The sequence below is a fragment of the Lissotriton vulgaris genome, chromosome 3_2 (genome assembly GCF_964263255.1).
Source record: "Lissotriton vulgaris chromosome 3_2, aLisVul1.2, whole genome shotgun sequence".
Lineage (NCBI taxonomy): Eukaryota > Metazoa > Chordata > Amphibia > Caudata > Salamandridae > Lissotriton > Lissotriton vulgaris.
Window position 1 is genome coordinate 224,215,168 of NC_141690.1, and position 20,579 is coordinate 224,235,746.

The 20,579-nt window shown below is 45.2% G+C and overlaps 1 protein-coding gene across 5 annotated transcripts in view; it reads right to left on the reverse strand.

The window, feature by feature from the left end:
* The window catches only part of ST3GAL5 (ST3 beta-galactoside alpha-2,3-sialyltransferase 5), a 296,048-nt gene that overhangs the window by 84,417 nt on the left and 191,052 nt on the right, over positions 1-20,579 (reverse strand). For all 5 annotated transcript variants that reach the window (XM_086964249.1, XM_086964246.1, XM_086964250.1 and 2 more), the window contains one exon: positions 20,315-20,420. In XM_086964249.1, the coding sequence (XP_086820375.1) occupies positions 20,315-20,420 (106 nt within the window). The remainder of the gene's footprint in view (positions 1-20,314; positions 20,421-20,579) is intronic.

Below are 20,579 nucleotides of genomic sequence, written 5' to 3' on the forward strand. Positions count from 1 at the left end.
TAAGGTTAGTTTTTAGTCAGGAATGCGTGCTAATACGCTCGAGTGCACTATATCCGTAACATTCACCTAATACGATCTTTAACGTCTTCCCCTTACAGGAACACGCTACAACTTGCGAACGGTACAAGTAAGCAGTTTAGAGTCTATTACCTGCATCGCGTTCACCGCACTTGGGTTTAAAAGGGTCACAGAAAGGTGTACCTTGTAAACAGCCCTCACGCCCCACTACTTTGCTACCACAGCATTACTTGGCTATCACAGCAATACATGACCTAGATGCATGCGCATCCTGCATTTTTCAGTTTGTTTTTCTATAATATTTTTGATAAATACATTTTATGTTTGCAGAGTCCTTTCCCTGATGAAGGGGTGCTTAATACCCCGAAATGCATTGGATGCTCATAAGGATTGTACCATATGATACCAAAGACGATTGAATTCAAAAAAAATGCAAATAACGTACTAAAGAAAAATGATGAATAAAAAATCATGATTGCAAACATTTCTTGAAAAATATTTGTTGAAACCTCTGCAAACCGCAGAGGGAACATAGTGTGCACACTAGGATGGGGCCAGTGTCCCACTGACCCCACAACAAAGCCTGTTCAGGCAGATGTGCAATATTGGGTGCCATATTTTTTAGGCTTGCTACAGATCAAGTGCATGCCCCGTGCCCTGGCCTGGCATGGACGGGCGCAGACTAGCTTGCCTTTGTCACGTCAGCGGCGCACGTCCGCTGGGCGCTCGCACCACAGGCATATATTTATAGCCTGAGCCGGCGTCAAGGGCTCCGCCCCCTCCCAACTGAATGCTAGCCCTCCTATTGGCTGAGGATAGCCACGGGGGTAACCTAGTTAGCAGCCCGGAAGCACAGACAGTTCCGATTTATTTACAACACACAATATGTGACCAAAGTAAAAAATACAGCAAAAGCGCACAATTTTAAAAAGAAACAATGTTCAGGATGAAGGTAATTAGGATAGCGAGCAGAGTCTCTGCTTAGTCTTAAATGTACAAGTCCAACGTTTTAAATACAAGCACCCTAACCTATTGGCTGTTTGGACCCTGGCCTTGGAGTGGAATATGTATTAAAAGGGGAGGTTTAGATCTGGCAAAAGGATTATTTTGCCAGGTCAAATTGGCAGTTTACAAATGCACATAGGTTGCAATGGCAGGCCTGAAGAATGTTTTAAAAGACTAGTTTAGAGGGAGGCACAATGAGTGCTGCTGCCCTCTAGTGGCATTTAATTTACAGGCCCTGGGTACCTGTGGTACCATATACAAGAGACGTACAAGTAAATCAAATGTACCAATCCGGTATGAGCTATCTGAACCGAGTTTAATGGGGAGAGCACAAGCACTTTCATACTAGTCAGCAGTGATAAAGTGTACAGACTCTTAAAAGCCAAATAAAACAGGGGTTCAGAAAACAGGAGCGGTGAATGGAAAAGGTTTGGGGGTGACCCTACAAAGAGTGAGTGCAAAGTTCAACAATCCACCACACTGCATTTTAACACACGAAAACAGCACCTCAGTGGTCATCACACACAACATGGAAACACTTCTCACATAGGGTCAAAAGCAAAGACAAGACTCTTCCAACCACACATCCTACATGGCATAGCTTGCTGCTCGTGTAACAAAGAGCTTCACTGACCCACATTGGGGTAAGTAAGCACTATATAAACTCAACAGATCACCCTAAAACTACATTCAAGATGCTTCGAGTCCGATAGTTCTGCTTTTCTATCTATACCAGATTCCTCAAATAATGTCACTTTTGGTATCTCTCCAATGTCATTTGTAAGTCCAACTAAGTGTTATTGGCTTCTTCTTTTCCATTTAAAGAAAATGTGTATTAAATGACTATATTTTCTCATTGGTGCTGCCTGGACACTGCAGTAACCCTACATGTAGAAGTGTCATAAGTAATTTGAAGCACACTATACAAGTAAAGTTGAATCATATCAAAATGATTGGAAGTTTGCATGTTGCCATCCCCTTTATAGGGGGAGCCCAGTTGTGCTTTCTCATACAACCATGTAGTAAGAGTAGCAGTTCTACTCCAGATATTCCAGCAACACAGCCTGTCCTATCTTTTGCTTTACCTCCTCCCACCCAGGCCAAAAATCTTCCAGAAGGTTGCCCTCCCAGTCCTCACTTCTTACAGGATCCAGCTTGCCTCATTTATAGGATGGGGAATTTGGGGGAAATGTGCTATTCCGGATGATGGGGTAGAGGTATGCTACTGAGTCCTTGGTGGTCCCCAATAACTCCTGACATTCGTTGCATACTTCTAAAGACCATTACAGATTCTCTGCCTGCATAGATGCACCTTAAAAGGAGACTTTAGGAAGGGCCCATCCATAAATGGAGATGTTTCTGGTGACTATGACCTGCAGACCGGAAGGTGGATGGGACAGACTCCATGAGGTTAGGAGCATGAGGGACAACTCAACAGACTTTGACTAGTGAAAACATAATTCATATTAGTATCGCGCCAGATGTAACTGCTAGGAACGCATATGGTACTTATTTGTTTGGTCCTTTCCTCTGTATGCATGTTCTACTGCCACAATATAGAACCAGTTGCACTTCATAAATATGTGATAAAGTACTGGGTCATGGGGGGCTACCCTTATGTATGGTACCTGTGGTACCAGAGGCATCTAGGACAAGCAAAGGCCTCTTTAGTTAAGTAGGTATGCTCATTATTTAAGTAGGTAGTCTCTATCAGGCTGATGGGTAATGCTACCTGGTAGAGTAACTGCATACCAGCCTACCCTCAAAAATAGTGGTCTTTGCAATCACTCATGTAGGGAGAGAGAGCGGGGAAGGAAGAGAGAGAGAGGAAGAAAGAGAAAGGAAACAAGGGGAAGAGAAAGGGGAGAGGAACAGAAAGGTGGAGGAAGGGAAAGAGCAAGAGTGTGAGTGTTTTAACTGAAACCATTATTAAAAACAGAAAAGCTATACAAGTGTTAACCCTTTCAAGCCCAACTTATAAATACAGTTTGCTGTAGATCCAAAGTTTCCCATGTGAGCTAAAATGAGAAAACATAATTGTGTGACTCTCTAGGACTTATTTTCCACCGCATGGAACAGCATGAAGAATTGTATGCCAGACCTTAGTTGCATACGCCAAGCAAGTGCCAAATTTGGTTTAAATTCCTCAAAGAGAAAAAGTTATAGACAAAACAAAAAAGTGTTTTAAATTAACTACATAGTGGTGAGTGCCACTAATTGTGTATGTGTATCCACACAAAGATAGATCCACAAACAGATCAAACCAACAGACAGATAAGAGGGAAAGAAAGATTTTCAAGGATCTGTGCATTGGCACTGCTATCCATTTGGGATACAGAGGGAGTGTTACAAACGTTGGTTGTTCCCCTGCACACTGGTGACATACTTCCGGTCTTTTTTTCCCCCTCAACAAGGAATTGTATGAAGGTCGGAGGATATCCATCCTTTCCCCTGGCTCTACTTACTCTGCCTCCCCCCATCTTCTTCCCGGAGTCTTTTACCTCCTGGAATACTGTACGTTGACCAGCTAGTCACTAATGCACAAATACCCTTGTGCAGTTGGGGTCAGCCTGAATACCTACAATAATTATCCAAAACTCAGCTTGCATTTCGGTGGATTGGCAACTCCCAGTAGGCCCAACGCCGAATACATTTTGGAACCCCATAAAGCTAGTCACTTGTACAAGAGTCCACTGACCCAGCATTTTTGTAGGTAGCTTTTCATATCCAAGTAGATGCAGTCTTCTACAAGCCATTTAATCCATTACATGTAAGTATGTTTAAAATATTGGCGAAAAAAGACCATAAGACCAGACACTCAAGCCTCAAACCACAGACAAGTATTGTGGTGTAATAGCTTTGGAAGTTTGACTATGGAGCAAACCTGACTATCGGCGCAGCCTTTTATTTTTTAGTAGGACCTGAAGCTAAGGATTCAATGCTTGGAATCCTAGCTCCATCCCAGAAGGTGCTTGCAAAGTCTAGGTTTTTGGGTAGATCAAATTTTCAACTGCATTATTTTACTGAGAGGAAAGTCCTTGGGTTTCTTGAGTGTTATTTATTGTATCATGCTGCATCCGAGTCTCCAACCCACCCCCTCCCTCCAACTCGAAGAGTAAGCAATGACTGACTGACTGGAGTAACTAGGTTACCCAACTGGAGTGCATCAATACAGCACTAAACAACAGCATTCACTTGGGACACTGTAAAGACATTGATATCCAGAAGTCAGACGTCACCAGGCCGCCAAGAAAAGAATGCTCCAAAGACTTGATGAGAAAACCAAGCACCTCATTTAGAAATACGCAGAACAGCCAAGCAAGACAGGATAAAAGATAAGGATGTTACTCACCCAGTAGCATCTGTTCTTGGCATGTAAAGCTGTAGATTCACATGCTTTGCATACTCCTGTCATCTAGTGTTGGTCCGGATGTTTGCAAGTTGTTTTCCTTCGAAGAATTCTTTCCAGTCACATGGTAAGGTGACTCCTCCTTTCAGTCATAGTGCACATGGGTATTGACTCCATTGTTAGATTGTTTTCCCGCAAGAGGGTGAGAACGGACTAAGTGTGTGTTGTAAAGAGATGTCCATGCGTAAATAATGAGAACTGCAATAACTACAGGTGCTCTGAGAGATGGGAGGCCGCATGTGAATCTACAGCTCTACATGCCAAGAACAGATGCTTACTGGGTAAGTAACATAATCCGTAACGGGCATATGTGCTGGAGATACACATGCTTTGCATATACCCTATAGCAGTATTCTCCCAAAGTGGTGGCTAACCAGTAGATGTTGCAGTTGTCTGAAAAAAGTTGTCTGCTTGCTCTACATTGGCTTATTGGCATGCTAATAACATCCACACAATAGTGGTTGGTAAATGTGTGTGGTGTAGACCATGTTGTTGCTTTACAGATATCAGCTGTTGGGATGTTACCTAAGAAGGCCATAGATGCCCCTATTTTTCCAAGGGGAATGGGCTCTAGGGGGTATAGATAGATATTTTCGTTTTTGCGTAGCAACTTTGAATGTACTTAACAATCCATCTTGAAAGGCCTGAATTAGAAATAGGATTGCCTTTGGGAGGTGGAGTAACTGAAACAGTTGCTTTATTTTACGAAAATCTTTTGTTCTTTCGATATAATACAATAAAGCTCTACTGACGTCAAGTGTGTGAAGAGCCTGTTCTGCTACTGAATCAAGTTGAGGAAAGAACACAGGTGACTCAACTGATTGGTTAATATAGAGAGCAGAAACCACTTTGGGAAGGAATCTGGGATTGGCGCGAAGAACTACCCAATCTTTATGGAGTTGAAAGAAGGGTTCTTCTAAGGTTAATGCCTGTAGCTCACAAACTCTCCTTAAGGAAGTGATTGCAATGAGGAATGCAACCTCCCTTGAGAGAAACTGTAAAGGACACTTGTGTAGTGGCTCAAAGGGTGGACCCATAAGTCTAATAAGTACAACATTAAGATTCCACACTGGTGCCAGGGGAATACTCAGTGGTATAACTCTCTTTAAGCCTTCCTTAAAGGTTTTAATGACAGGAACTTTGAACAAAGACAAATGCTGTCTGTTTTGCAAATATGCAGCTACTGCTGCAAGATGCAACAGAATAGATGTGTACGCTAGCCCACATTGTTGTAGGTGCAGAAGGTAACAGACAATTTTCTGAACAAAAGGATCTAGCGGTAGAATTGTGTTATTACAGTAGACAACAAATTATTTCCATTTTGACGCCTAGCAAGCTCTTGTAGTAGGCTTTCTTGCTTCTTTCAGAATAGTCATACAGTCTGGTGGCAAATACAAACATTCAAACTCTATACCTTCAGTAGCCAAATCACTAAGTTCTTGGGATTTGGATGCTTGATTTCTCTATGGTTCGAGTGAGGAGACTGGAGCTTTTGATGTGGAACTAGTGAGAGTTCTAACAGGGTGCTGTACCACGGCTGACAGGCTCATGTGGGAGCTACCAAAATCAGTGTGAGTGATGTTTGATTGAGTTTCTGAACCACAAGGAGTGGGAGAGGCGGAAAAGCATAGGCAAATATCTCTGACCAATTCATCCATAGGGCATTGTCTTTGGATAGAGGGTGTGGGAACCTGGAGGCGAAGTTTGGGCACTGAGCGTGGTCTACTGTGGCAAACAGATCTATTTGTGGGTATCCCCATTGTTGAAAGTATGGAAAGAGAATTTGGGGATGAAGTCCCCACTCATGTATTTGCGGTTTCCTTCTACTGAGGAGGTCAGCAATTTGATTGTTCACTTCTGGGAGGTGTTCTGCCAGAAGGTGAATCTTGTGATGGATTGCCCATTGTCTGAGACAGGGTAAACAATTGGAGAGAATCCCCCCCGCCCCCCTATTTTTGTACGTAGTACAGCACTGTGATGTTGTCCGTGCGGAAAAGGATAACTTTGCCTGTGAGAGGAGCCTGAAAAGCTTTCAGCAGTAGAAATATGGGTAGAAGCCCTAGATAGTTGATGTGGAGATGTTTGTCATCCCAGAGACCCTGAATCGTGTAATGATGGCGATGTGCACCCAACCCGAGAGAGCTGCGTCTGCTGTTAGCACGACTTGTGGAACAGGGTCGCTGAAAGGCCAACCTTGATATTTTTTGTGGGTTCCACCACTGTAGAGTGTGTTGGGTGCTGCTGTCCACAAACACTAGATCTGTTAATTGACCCTGTGACAGATTCCACTGACGCGCTAAGCATTCTTGTAATGGACGCATGTATAGTCTTGCATGAGGCACTATAGCAATGCTTGAGGCCATCATTCCTCATTATAAGCATGCAAGTCCTGGCTGGCAAGGTTTGGTTGGTTTGGAACTGCAGTAATAGAGTTTGGATATTGCGAATTCTGGCTGCTTGGGGGAGGCTAGAGAAGTGTGAGTGTTGAGCGTGGCTACTAGATAAGATTATATCTGTGAAGATTATAGGTGAGACTTTTGAATGTTGACCGTGAAACCCAATTCAGCGCCGAGACACCCACGGGTAATTGAGCGCTTAACAAATTGCCTAAATAATAGGTGTAGCGTGGTCTGAAGGTGTTCTTCACACTTTTGGTGTGTGCTGGCTTTGATGAGCCAGGCGTCTACGTACGGGAAGACATGAATTTGTTGTCTTCTGAGATGAGCTGCCACTACTGCTAGACATTTTATAAACACTCTGGGAGCAGTAGTTACTCCAAACGGGAGTACTTTGAACGGATAGTGTTTGCCTGCTATCACAAATCTGAGATATTTGAGATGAGCTGGATGAATGGGTATGCTAAAATGTGTGACAGTATGCACTGGTTTAACTCTATGAGATCCAAAATTGGTCTTAAGGAGCCATCCTTTTTGGGGATTAGAAAATAAACAGTAAACCCCTGAACCTTGAAACTTAAACGGAACTGGTTCTATGGCTTCTTTTTCTATGAGAGATTGCACCTCTTGTTTGAGTAACTGTAAATGGTCTGACAAGAGTTTGGGAAAGTGAGGTGGAATGTTTGCTGGATTGGAGGTGAGCTCCAGGCAATAACCATGTTGGATACGGTTGAGCACCCATTTGTCGGTTGTTATAGATTGCCAAATGGAAAAAAACTGTTGAAATCTTTCCCTGGCAGGTGTTAAGTGATCGGGGGAAGTGTGGACAAGACACTGTAAGGGGAAGGCTTCTTAGGCGGTGTGGTGCCTTTACCCCTACCTTTGTAATTGTTGTGTGGGGCCTTTACCCCTACCTTTGGAATGGTTTCCTCTATAGAAACCTCTAGAGGGAAAGGATTGAATGTTGCCTTTATAAGAGGAACTATTAGAGTCTGAGGATGTTGATTTAGACCCTGCACTGTAAAATGAGCATCAAAAAAGGCCTCTATTGGACGGGGATTGGAGCGCTCCCATTCGGTGTCCTTTTCCATCCCTGCTAAGGACTGGTCGACTACTGAACCAAACGGATGTTCCTTGTCAAAGGGGGTGTTCAAAATGGACTGTTGAACTTCAGGATTAAACACCCAGATCCTAAACCATGCAATGCCTTCTGAGGAGAATGCTGGTATTGATCTCCCTAGCTGCGGTGTCAGCTGCATCTGAAGCAAATCTGATTGAGGAGTTAGAGATGAGTTTAACCTCTCCAACTAACTGCTGTGCCTTAGTTTTGTGTTCATCTTGGACATATTGAAGCAGTTGCTCCATCTCATCCCTGTGTGCCCTGTCGTACCTAGCTAGTAGGCCCTGTGTGTTTGCGATGCGCCAGTGGTTATCAGTTTGAACAGCCACTCATTTTCCTGAGGCATCTATAAGTTTTGATTCTTTATCTGGGAGAGGTGCATCCCCAGAGGGTTGAGACTTCGCTCATTTGCGATCATTGGACACTACTAGGGAGTCAAGAGTTAATTGTCCTTTGATAAATACAGGATGTGATGGTGAGGGTATATACTTTTTATCTACTCTTGGGAGTTACAATACGTGCTGGGACTGGGTCTTTAAAGATATCTGCAAGCCTCATCATGCCTTTAAGCATTATAAAAAGTCCTCTTCTAATGTCTCTTTACGTAAGGCCACCCCATGATACTCTGCTGCTCTAGCAATGAGCTATTGGTAAGCCATTTTATCGTCTGTTGGTAATGGCTTTGCAGGGTAAAGGTCTAGGTCATTGTCTACTGGAGGGTCAATGGTGCAATCATGCCACGGGTCCACAGGCAAATGAGTATCATCATTACCACGATCCCCATCTGGATCTGTATGTGGAGATCCCGAAGATGTTACGTGTATCTTCAATTATTAACTGTGGAGAAGATGGTGGAGGCAGAGAGGGTTGTGGAGCTGGATAAACAGGGCTGGTAGCCATTTCCTCCTCTTTTAGAGAAGTCTTACTGGCAGTGTCAGGAAACTTGTGCTTTGCTGGTGGGAAGCGGAGGGAAGCTTGTGCTTTGCTGGTGTTTTAGCAGAAATGTGTTCAGTATCGGGATTACTATAAATCTTTTTCATTTAGGATCCAATTTGGACTTAACATCTAAAATGTGTTCTCGGGGCTCGGAAACACGGTCCTTAGATTTCGACATCGAAATTGACTTGTCTTTGGTAGTAGAAGGTTTTTGCTCCGAAGCATGTTTTTGTTTTGAAGCAGAGGTTTTCAGCTCCGAACTAGATTGGTCCTTGGAGCCTGATGGTTTTGGATCCGAAGGTAATTTCGGTCAACTCAGGCCAGAGCCAGAAGGCTTGACGGTTTGTTTCAGTGCTGAGTCGAGAGGTGGTGCATTGGAAACTTTGTCTTGTGCCAACCTTGGCCAGTAGGCAGGAGTGGTGCCGTAGATTTATGTGTTTTGGAAGAGGATTTAGGGGGTAAGGGGTCTTCGTTACTCTCGGCACGTTGTCCCTGAGGCACATCTTCGGACTCCAAATTGATCTTGAGCTCGGAATCGGACTCTGGAACGGAATAGGCCTATTCGTCTTCTGCGGCGGACACTTCGATCTCCACTTGCTCGGATTCTTCCCCGAAGATATCCGGAGTGTGTTGGATGCTTTGACGTTGCATCTCTCGTCGTCGAGCCAGAAGATTGCGTATAGACTTCTTGGACCCAATCAATTTACAGGCGTCACATTCTTCCTCCTTGCGCTCCGGGGAGAGGCACAAGTTACAAACTTGATGAAGGTCTGTGCAAGGGTGCTTGGCATGGCACCCAGGACAGAATTGGAATGGAGTCCGTTCCATCGGCAGAAGGGTGGACTGACACAGCTAGGCCAGACGGCCACCCACGAGGTTTTCGATCGAAAACTGAGAATTTGTCGAGCAATTTGATACGCGGAGAACAGGCAGACTCGTACGGAAACAATACCGTCGAGGGTAGAGTGGATTGTGCACTGAGGGGAACCTGAAGAATGGTTTCGCACTGGAACGCAGCAAAACACACCCAAACCCGATGGCAGAAAAAAACTATCTAATAATAGAGTTGATGCCCATGCGCACTGTCACCAAAAGCAAGAGTCATCTTACCTCGTGACTGGAAAGACTTCTTCGAAGGAAAACAACTTGCAAACATCCGGAACCAACACTAGATGGCAGAAGTATGCAAAGCATGTGTATCTACAGCACACAAGCCTCAAACACATATTTAGAAACACTTAAGGTTCACCAGTCACACTCTGCCACCTGTTGAGGCACATAGGAATTTAATGCATAAATATATTTTAATGCTTGTTACAGCCATGAATAAAGGAGTATTTAGAGTTTTATATAGCGCGAACAAGATCTTTGCAGATATCAGAGCGCTTTACAGAAACAGTAGGTAGGAAAACAAACTTTTGAAAACAGTGTAATATACGGTAGGGAGTGAGTTGCAAAGTAGGGTAGTACTTGCACAAGAGTATGCACACTAATAACAATCTAGAAGCAATAATATTGAAGCTGTGCAATGACGAATCGAGTAAGATTATAGCACCCCAGGGGGTGAGTAAACACACTGTTGAGAACGGAATAATAGGCAGTAGTGAATGGATTGCAAGTTAGTAGGGCACTCAGGTCACAGTGTACATCCCTAGTAAACAATCTGGAAACAAATATTAAGGCATCCGTGCTATGATTTTAGTCCAGTAGCAGTCGTATAAGAGTCTAATATAGATAAGCAATCAGGTAGCCGGTGGACTAGGAGCCCTGTACTGTCATTGATCCAGTAGCAATAGGGTTCAGGTGAACTTAGCCATAAGGATGGCTTTTACCTCTTTCTTGAAAAGTACAGAGGAGGGGATAAGCCTAGTTTCTGGCGGGAGTGCATTCCAGATCCTGGGTGCCATTCCTGAGAAGGAGCGTTTGTATGTTTTTTCCTTCCGGAATCTGCGAGGTTTCAGGAGGAGATTCTTTGTGCTTCTGTTGGATCTTGAGCCTCCTGATATAGTCAGTTTGTGAGTGAGGTAGTTGGGTGCCTTGTGGTGTACGGCCGAATGTGTCATACAGGCAATTTTCAGCTGTACTCTGGCTTCAAACGGCAGCCAGTTCAGGGCTTTTAGGTCAGGGGATATGTGCGAGTGTTTTCTTGAACCAGTGATGAGCCTTGCGGCCGCGTTCAAGGAGGCTCGTAGGGGCGCCGTTGTTGTTAGGGGGAGCCCGCTGAGAGCCACAATTCCGTAGTCAATGCGAGGAATGACTAGGGCTTGTACAACAGTTCGGAAGTCCTTGGGTGGTAGGAAGGGTTTGAGTTTTCTCAGCGTGTTGATTTGGAAGTTGGCACCCTTGGTTGCTTTGCTAATATGCTGCTGCATGTCGAGATTGGAGTCAAGTGTGATGCCAAGGGATTTCGCCGAGTCCACGATGGTGGGGTGGACATTTAGTGCGGTTAGATGATTGAGCCAGGTTTGGGTGATGGCCTTTTTCGCAGGAGGTGAGATCAGAAGGAACTCAGTTTTCAGAGCATTTAGTTTAAGGTGATTGTCGGCCAGCCATGCTTGAGTGTTTCTTAGTGTGGCATTCAGAAGTTTGATGTCTTCCGGGGATTGAAGTTTGAGGTAGAGCTGAGTGTCATCTGCGTACATATGGAAGTGTACATTTGATGCTTGAAGCAAGGTGGTGAGTGGTTCCATGACGAGGTTGAACAGTGTGGGCGATAGGGAGGAGCCTTGTGGGACGCCTAGTGTTACGGGCACAGGCGAGGACAATGCATTGTTGATCTTGAACTTCTGAGACCGGTTGTGCAGAAAGGAAGTGAACCATTTGAGAACCGTCCCAGATATGCCCATTCTGTTGTTTAACAGCTCCAGTAGATTCTCGTGTTTGACCGTATCAAATGCGGAGGAGAGGTCAAGGAGGATGAGGAGGCAGGACTCGTTGTGATCAAGGATTTGGAGGGCGTCATCAATTATGTGTGTCATAGCCGTTTCCGTGCTATGTTTTAGCTCTGAATCCTGATTGGTGAGGGTTGAGGAGGTCAAACTGCTCAATGTGTTTTGTCAGTTGGAGTTGTACACATTTTTCTAGCAATTTGGCCAGAGTGGGGATATTGGTGATAGGTCGGTAATTGTTTAGGTCGGCCGGGTCGGCTGTGGGTTTCTTGAGTATAGGCGTGTCCTGCCCTATTTTGAGGGAGTCTGGGATGACTCCTTGTTGCAAGGAACAGTTGATGATCTTAGTCCAGAGTGGGAGGAGCATGGGGGTGAGGGCTTTAACAGCGTTGGCAGGTAGGGGGTCTGTGAGGTGATTGGCGGGTTTCAGGTTGCCGAGCAGCTTGTGAATTGATTCTTCAGTGTAGGTGTCAAAGGACGTCCATGAAGCGTTGTTTTTAGGTTGAGTGTTAGTTATGCCTATGGGGCAGGAGTATCGACTTGCGTCGTTGATGAGATCATTCCTTATGTTGTCGGTCTTTTGTTTGAAGAAAGCAGAGAAGTCTTCGCAACTTGGAATATCCTTTGCTGAGCTGTTAGGTTGTGGAGGCTGCGTCTTGGTTTGGGTTTTGACTAGCTCGAACAGTTTTCTTGGTCGGTTTTTTGCTTGGTCCAGCTGTTGGCTAAAGAAGCCTGATTTTGATCGTTTGATTTTTCTGAAGTAAGCGTTTCTCTTACTCTTAAGCGCTCTAAGGTGCCGTGCTGAGGGGTCAGATCTCCATGTGCGCTCTGCCATGCGCATAGCACGTCTGTCCTCATTGAGTCTACCATCATACCATGGGTTCGAGTTCTTGGTGGCGACTCTCTTCATTTGCAGGGGTGCGGCTTCATTGATTATTGTAGACATAGTGTTTAGATAGTGGTCGGTCAGTGAATGCACATCAGAGACGCCCGTCGGGGGAAGAAGGAGATTGCCTGTGTGGGCAGGCAAGGAGTTTGGGTTAAGATTCTTCATGTCCCTCTTCCAGATCTTGGTTTTGGCAGGTTGAGCCGGGTTAAGTTTGACCTTTTCGTTGATGAAGGTGATGATGTGGTGGTCTGACCAATCACAGGGTTCGATTGCCTCCAGCTGGGTAGAGTCTTCTTTGGCGATGATAAGGTCAAGGATAGAGCCTTTTACATGTGTTGGACGGTTGCAGATTTGGGTGAGGTCAAGCGCGTTGAGGAAAGTCTTAAGACTATTCACCACAGCGTCTTTCTGGTCGTTCCAGTGGAGGTTGAAGTCTCCCAAGTATATTTGATTGATCTGTCGACCGGCGTTGGTGGATATCGTGTCCATGATTTGTTGGGAGAAGGTGAGGTTGTCCCTGGGTGGGTGGTAGATAACATGAAGGGAACACACAGGTTTGCACTCGCTAGTAATATCGAGGCAGATGAGTTCGCAGGAGGAGAGGGAGGGGGAGGGACCTTCAGTGATGACGAGGTTGCTCCTGTAGATGCACGCGATTCCCCCGCCCGTCTTGCCATCTCTGTCGAGTCTAATAATGTGATAGTTGGGGGGGACTAATATGTCCATTATAGGTGTGGAGGCTTCAGTTAGCCACGTTTCAGTCAGAATGGCTAGATCGAGGTCCATTGATGATACGAGATCCGCGATGCTGGCGGAGTGTCTCGGGGCCGATCTGCAGTTGAGCAGGATACACTTTAGTTTGGGGGTGAAGAGAGTGGGTGAGTGTTCTAGGGCGAGGGGTACTTTTCTGAGATTACAGGTGACGGAACTTCTATTGCTCCGTGTGGGGGGCCTGAGGGGATTTGTGATAATCGTGGGTATGGGAAGGTGTGTAGTGGGTGGGAGTTTTGTGGGACCTGGGCCATATGAGCGGAGTAGAGTATGCAAGTCTCGGTCAGAGAGGGGGTGTAGGGTGCGACGGGGGCGGCCGGTGGCCTTGCGGTCGGGGATCGAGGGCCAGCGCGGGGAGTGATGAGTGAAGAGGTTTGAGGGGCGAGTGGTGTACTTATTGGGCGCAGAACTGGAGGGTAGGGGGTGTCTGGGGTATGTGAACAGAAGTTCTTTGATGGAGTGAAGATCTTCTTTGACTTGTAGGAGGGTGGATATGATCATGTCCAGAGTAGGATTGGGGATGGTATTGGGAGTGAGAGCAGTGGGTGCGTCATTGAGTGGGGCAAAAGGGTGGGCAGTGGGACGCGTGGGGTGGGATGTGCACGCGATGGTACATGGCTCTGCGGCCGTAGAAGGTGGAGTACAGGGCTCTGTGGCCATAGTAGATGGATGAGAGAGTTTGTGAGCAAGGGGCTGGGATGGCGTGGATGAGGACAGGGGGAGGTTAGTAGCATAGGTGATGGCGCTGGAGGAAGGTGGCGCAGGTGAGTTGAGGGATGAGTGTAGGCTGGAGAAGGAAGGGGTGACGTTAGGATGGTGGGGGCTAAGAGTGGGGGGGGGCTAGAGGGTAGGGTGTTGGGTTGAGGGAGGTGGAGTGTTCCGTGAGTCTGGCTGGTGGGGTGGTGTAGTGGGGAGTGAGAGTGGGGGGGGAGAGAGGGAGAGAGTTGGTCGTGTAGGGGGGCGTGAGAGATCTGCTCAGTGCGGTGTGGGTGGGTTCTGTGAGACTCGTGCGAGGTGGGGGATGGGGGTAAGGAGGGTGGGGGTATAGGGTATTTGTGATGGGGGGTGATATTCGGCCGTGCATGAGGGGTGTGGGGAAGTGAGATCGGATGGGTGATCGATTACAGTGGGATCTGAGACATTCGCAGGAGTCGTAAGGTGGGGGGTGAGGAGGATGGGGGTATGGGGAATGTGCGAGGGGGGGTGAACTTGGCCAGTGCTTGGGGGATTTTGGGAAGTATGATCTGGTGTGTAACTGAGTACCGCGCTGGACAGAGGGGAGAGGTGTGAGATGTTCCTCTGCTGTGAGTATTGACGCTTGGAGTTGGGGGGTGTTGAGTAACCCGTGGTGTTAGGCGTGGCGGACTGCCTGTTGGAGATATGATTTAGGAAGGTGGGGAACAGATTGTCGAGTAGATCAAGGTACCTATCAGTGGATTGGAATAGGATAATCCCATTGTTATAGATGGAGATGGTCGCTCTGCCCGGGAACAGTTGGGATGGTGTAATAGAGAGTGTTAGGCCATGCGCGGTTTTTCTAGAGGTGGAGATGGTGAGGGAGGCGCGGAGCACTTTCCTCCACTGTGCTCTGCGTGGGGTGTAGAAGATGATATCAGTGCTCGTGGCCCCATTAGTTAGCGAGAAGTAGGTGTCCACAAACGGGGTTTCGGGGTGGGTCTTCAGGAAGTTGTGTTTGAAGCGTTTGGCGTTTTTTTTGGTGAGCTCGGATGGATAGTTAATCTTGTATGTGTGCTTGCCCATGCGTTCCATAATGGAAGAGGTGTAGGTTGTATGTCCTAATGTCTCTGTAGTAGAACATAGGCTTGTGCCCCACTTTCAGTATTCCTGTGTGCTGAATCCCTAATAATTTTTTCCATATTATACATTGAACCTTTGTCTGGCTGGACAAGTTTAACAAGTACAGCACTGATTGGGTCTGTATTCATTACCGCTTGTTCATTCCTATTCTCCACTAGGGACCACTGTTGTGTAAAATAATTGATTCCCAAGGTCCCTGGCTGACTTTATTTGGGTTACCCTTGTTGTTTAAAAGAGAGATGAAGGAGTAATCCAGCATGCTGTTTGAGATGCTTGTTACAACCATGATAAGAAGGAGTAATCCAGCATGCTGCTTGAAATGCTTGTGTAAACCATGCTATGATGGAGTAATGCAGCATGCTGCTTGAAATGCTTGTGTAAACCATGCCATGATGGAGTAATCTAGCATGCTGCTTGAGATGCTTGTTACAACTTGTATGAAGGAGTAATCTAGCATGCTGCTTGAGATGCTTGTTACAACTTGTATGAAGGAGTAATCCAGCATGCTGCTTGAGATGCTTGTTACAACTTGTATGAAGGAGTAATCCAGCATGCTGCTTGAGATGCTTGTTACAACTTGTATGAAGGAGTAATCCAGCATGCTGCTTGAAATGCTTGTTACAACAAGTATGAGGGAGCAATCAGCATGTTACTTGAGATGCTTGTTACAACCGTGTATGAAGGAGTAATCAAGCATGCTGCTTGAGATGCATGTTAAATCAGTGTATGAAGGAGTAATCTAGCATGCTGCTTGAGATGCCCGTTACAAACATGCCATGAAGGAGTAATCTAGCATGCTGCTTGAGATGCTTGTTACAACTTGTATGAAGGAGTAATCTAGCATGCTGCTTGAGATGCTTGTTACAACAAGTATGAGGGAGCAATCAGCATGTTACTTGAGATGCTTGTTACAACCGTGTATGAAGGAGTAATCAAGCATGCTGCTTGAGATGCTTGTTACAACTTGTATGAAGGAGTAATCCAGCATGCTGCTTGAGATGCTTGTTACAACTTGTATGAAGGAGTAATCCAGCATGCTGCTTGAGATGCTTGTTACAACTTGTATGAAGGAGTAATCCAGCATGCTGCTTGAGATGCTTGTTACAACTTGTATGAAGGAGTAATCCAGCATGCTGCTTGAGATGCTTGTTACAACAAGTATGAGGGAGCAATCAGCATGTTACTTGAGATGCTTGTTACAACCGTGTATGAAGGAGTAATCAAGCATGCTGCTTGAGATGCATGTTAAATCAGTGTATGAAGGAGTAATCTAGCATGCTGCTTGAGATGCCCGTTACAAACATGCCATGAAGGAGTAAGCCAGCATGCTGCTTGAGATGCTTGTTACAACCATCTCATGCAGGAGTAATTCAGCATGCTGCTTGAGATGCTTGGTACAACCGTGTATGAAGGAGTAATCCAGCATGCTGCTTGAGATGCCCGTTACAAACATGCCATGAAGGAGTAAGCCAGCATGCTGCTTGAGATGCATGTTAAATCAGTGTATGAAGGAGTAATCTAGCATGCTGCTTGAGATGCCCGTTACAACATGTATGAAGGAGCAATCAGCATGCTGCTTGAGATGCTTGTTACAACCATCTCATGCAGGAGTAATTCAGCATGCTGCTTGAGATGCTTGGTACAACCATCCCATGAAGGCTGGCAACAGCTACAAACATACTAGTACTTTCAACCATTATATCTTTGTTTTGTGGACTTTAAATCCACCTTCGATTGAGTGCACCCGCAAACTCTCTGGGAAAAGTTGAAGAAACAAGCAATTTATTTATTATACTCTAACACCGGGGTTAGAGTCCGAATAGGTGATTGCTCATTACTATCAAGAAAAAATGGAACATCCTGGGGCCTAAAACAAGGGTGCTTTCAAGCTCCATGCCTATTTAACTTGTTTTTATCAGATCTAACACTAGCTATAGCCAATGTGAAAGCTTACCCTCTCAAATCAGCAGATAGGCACATATCAATCTCCACATTCCAAAAGCAGACCCCCGAAGCTACACGCCGCATTGCCACCCCAAGGCGATCCTGCTGTACTGAGCACACGGCAGTGGCTCATTTGCATGGTACGAATATCGCTCGCACTTGCACCCGCTGATCCATAGGCAACCGGACCCTACCAACCCTCATTTCCTGGAATAGGCCACCGCCTGCCACACTCATGGGCAACTACCGGTCACGAACCATACCCTATTGACTCCAGCCATTGCGACCACCCACTTGCTGGCACGTATTAACAGGCATGCATATTTAATGTACTGAAGATGATCCTTGCATTGTTCTCTCGGAACGAAACGTCGTCGACACCTAAAACTTCTCATACATACACGTCTGATGTTACTATTTGTTTATGTAGAGTCGTTCATTGCGATTGGTTTGTTTAATTGTTGATGAATCTTAAAAATAAACCGTGAGCATTGCCTGAGCCTCCCTTAAATGTTTCCCCAATTGTATGTCCTAATGTCTCTGTAGTAGGACACAGGCTTATGTCCCACTTTCAGTATTCCTGTGTGCTGAATCCCTAATAATTTTTTCCATATTATACATTGAACCTTTGTCTGGCTGGACAAGTTTAACAAGTACAGCACTGATTGGGTCTGTATTCATTACCGCTTGTTCATTCCTATTCTCCACTAGGGACCACTGTTGTGTAAAATAATTGATTCCCAAGGTCCCTGGCTGACTTTATTTGGGTTACCCTTGTTGTTTAAAAGGGAGATGAAGGAGTAATCCAGCATGCTGTTTGAGATGCTTGTTACAACCATGATAAGAAGGAGTAATCCAGCATGCTGCTTGAAATGCTTGTGTAAACCATGCTATGATGGAGTAATCCAGCATGCTGCTTGAAATGCTTGTGTAAACCATGCTATGATGGAGTAATCCAGCATGCTGCTTGAGATGCTTGTTACAACCATGATAAGAAGGAGTAATCTAGCATGCTGCTTGAGATGTTTGTTACACCGTGTATGAAGGAGTAATCCAGCATGCTGCTTGAAATGCTTGTGTAAACCATGCTATGATGGAGTAATCCAGCATGCTGCTTGAGATGCTTGTTACAACCATGATATGAAGGAGTAATCCAGCATGCTGCTTGAGATGCTTGTTACAACCATGATATGAAGGAGTAATCCAGCATGCTGCTTGAGATGTTTGTTACACCGTGTATGAAGGAGTAATCCAGCATGCTGCTTGAGATGTTTGTTACACCGTGTATGAAGGAGTAATCCAGCATGCTGCTTGAGATGTTTGTTACACCGTGTATGAAGGAGTAATCCAGCATGCTGTTTGAGATGCTTGTTACACCGTGTATGAAGGAGTAATCCAGCATGCTGCTTGAGATGTTTGTTACACCGTGTATGAAGGAGTAATCCAGCATGCTGCTTGAGATGTTTGTTACACCGTGTATGAAGGAGTAATCCAGCATGCTGCTTGAGATGTTTGTTACACCGTGTATGAAGGAGTAATCCAGCATGCTGTTTGAGATGCTTGTTACAACCATGATATGAAGGAGTAATCCAGCATGCTGCTTGAGATTTCTGTTACAACGGTGTAATAGGGATAATCCAGCTAGCTGCTTGAGATGCTGGTTACAACCATGATATGAAGGAGTAATCAAGCATGCTGCTTGAGATGCTTGTTACAACCATGATATGAAGGAGTAATCCAGCATGCTGCTTGAGATGTTTGTTACACCGTGTATGAAGGAGTAATCCAGCATGCTGCTTGAGATGCTTGTTACAACCATGATAAGAAGGAGTAATCTAGCATGCTGCTTGAGATGCTTGTTACAACCATGATATGAAGGAGTAATCCAGCATGCTGCTTGAGATGTTTGTTACACCGTGTATGAAGGAGTAATCCAGCATGCTGCTTGAGATGCTTGTTACAACCATGATATGAAGGAGTAATCCAGCATGATGTTTGTTACACCGTGTATGAAGGAGTAATCCAGCATGCTGCTTGAGATGCTTGTTACAACCATGATATGAAGGAGTAATCCAGCATGCTGCTTGAGATGTTTGTTACACCGTGTATGAAGGAGTAATCCAGCATGCTGCTTGAGATGATTGTTACAACCATGATATGAAGGAGTAATCCAGCATGCTGCTTGAGATGTTTGTTACACCGTGTATGAAGGAGTAATCCAGCATGCTGCTTGAGATGTTTGTTACACCGTGTATGAAGGAGTAATCCAGCATGCTGCTTGAGATGCTTGTTACAACCATGATATGAAGGAGTAATCCAGCATGCTGCTTGAGATGTTTGTTACACCGTGTATGAAGGAGTAATCCAGCATGCTGCTTGAGATGCTTGTTACAACCATGATATGAAGGAGTAATCCAGCATGCTGCTTGAGATGTTTGTTACACTGTGTATGAAGGAGTAATCCAGCATGCTGCTTGAGATGTTTGTTACACCGTGTATGAAGGAGTAATCCAGCATGCTGCTTGAGATGCTTGTTACAACCATGATATGAAGGAGTAATCCAGCATGCTGCTTGAGATGTTTGTTACACCGTGTATGAAGGAGTAATCCAGCATGCTGTTTGAGATGTTTGTTACACCGTGTATGAAGGAGTAATCCAGCATGCTGCTTGAGATGTTTGTTACACCGTGTATGAAGGAGTAATCCAGCATGCTGTTTGAGATGCTTGTTACAACCATGATATGAAGGAGTAATCCAGCATGCTGCTTGAGATGTTTGTTACACCGTGTATGAAGGAGTAATCCAGCATGCTGTTTGAGATGTTTGTTACACCGTGTATGAAGGAGTAATCCAGCATGCTGCTTGAGATGTTTGTTACACCGTGTATGAAGGAGTAATCCAGCATGCTGCTTGAGATTTCTGTTACAACGTTGTAATAAGGATAATCCAGCATGCTGCTTGAGATGCTTGAGGTGTTTGTTACGGACATCCTTTGAAGCGCAACCATGAATGCTGCTTGAGGTAAATGCGGTAGTTTGTGAACAAGCAAAAATCACAAAGGAAGAACTGGGTGATGACATGAGCAGCAAAGTAAAGCACAGTTTTGAAAACGAAGCCTACCTTTACTCGCAAAGGATCCACTTGTTTCATCTCGCATTTTTTGGACGGCAGGGATAGTCTGATGAAATAAATAATACACAGAGACAAAAGAAGCACACCAGCAAACCTGCAAAGACCAACAAGATTCATTATTATTATGGTCATAAAAATTGCAAGATTAACATCAGCTTATAAACGGACTTTAAATTAAGTTCATTCCTGTTGCAGCTCTAACCCATTTATCGGACTCTGGATACCCAAGCTGTTTTCTAGGTTTAAAAGTACC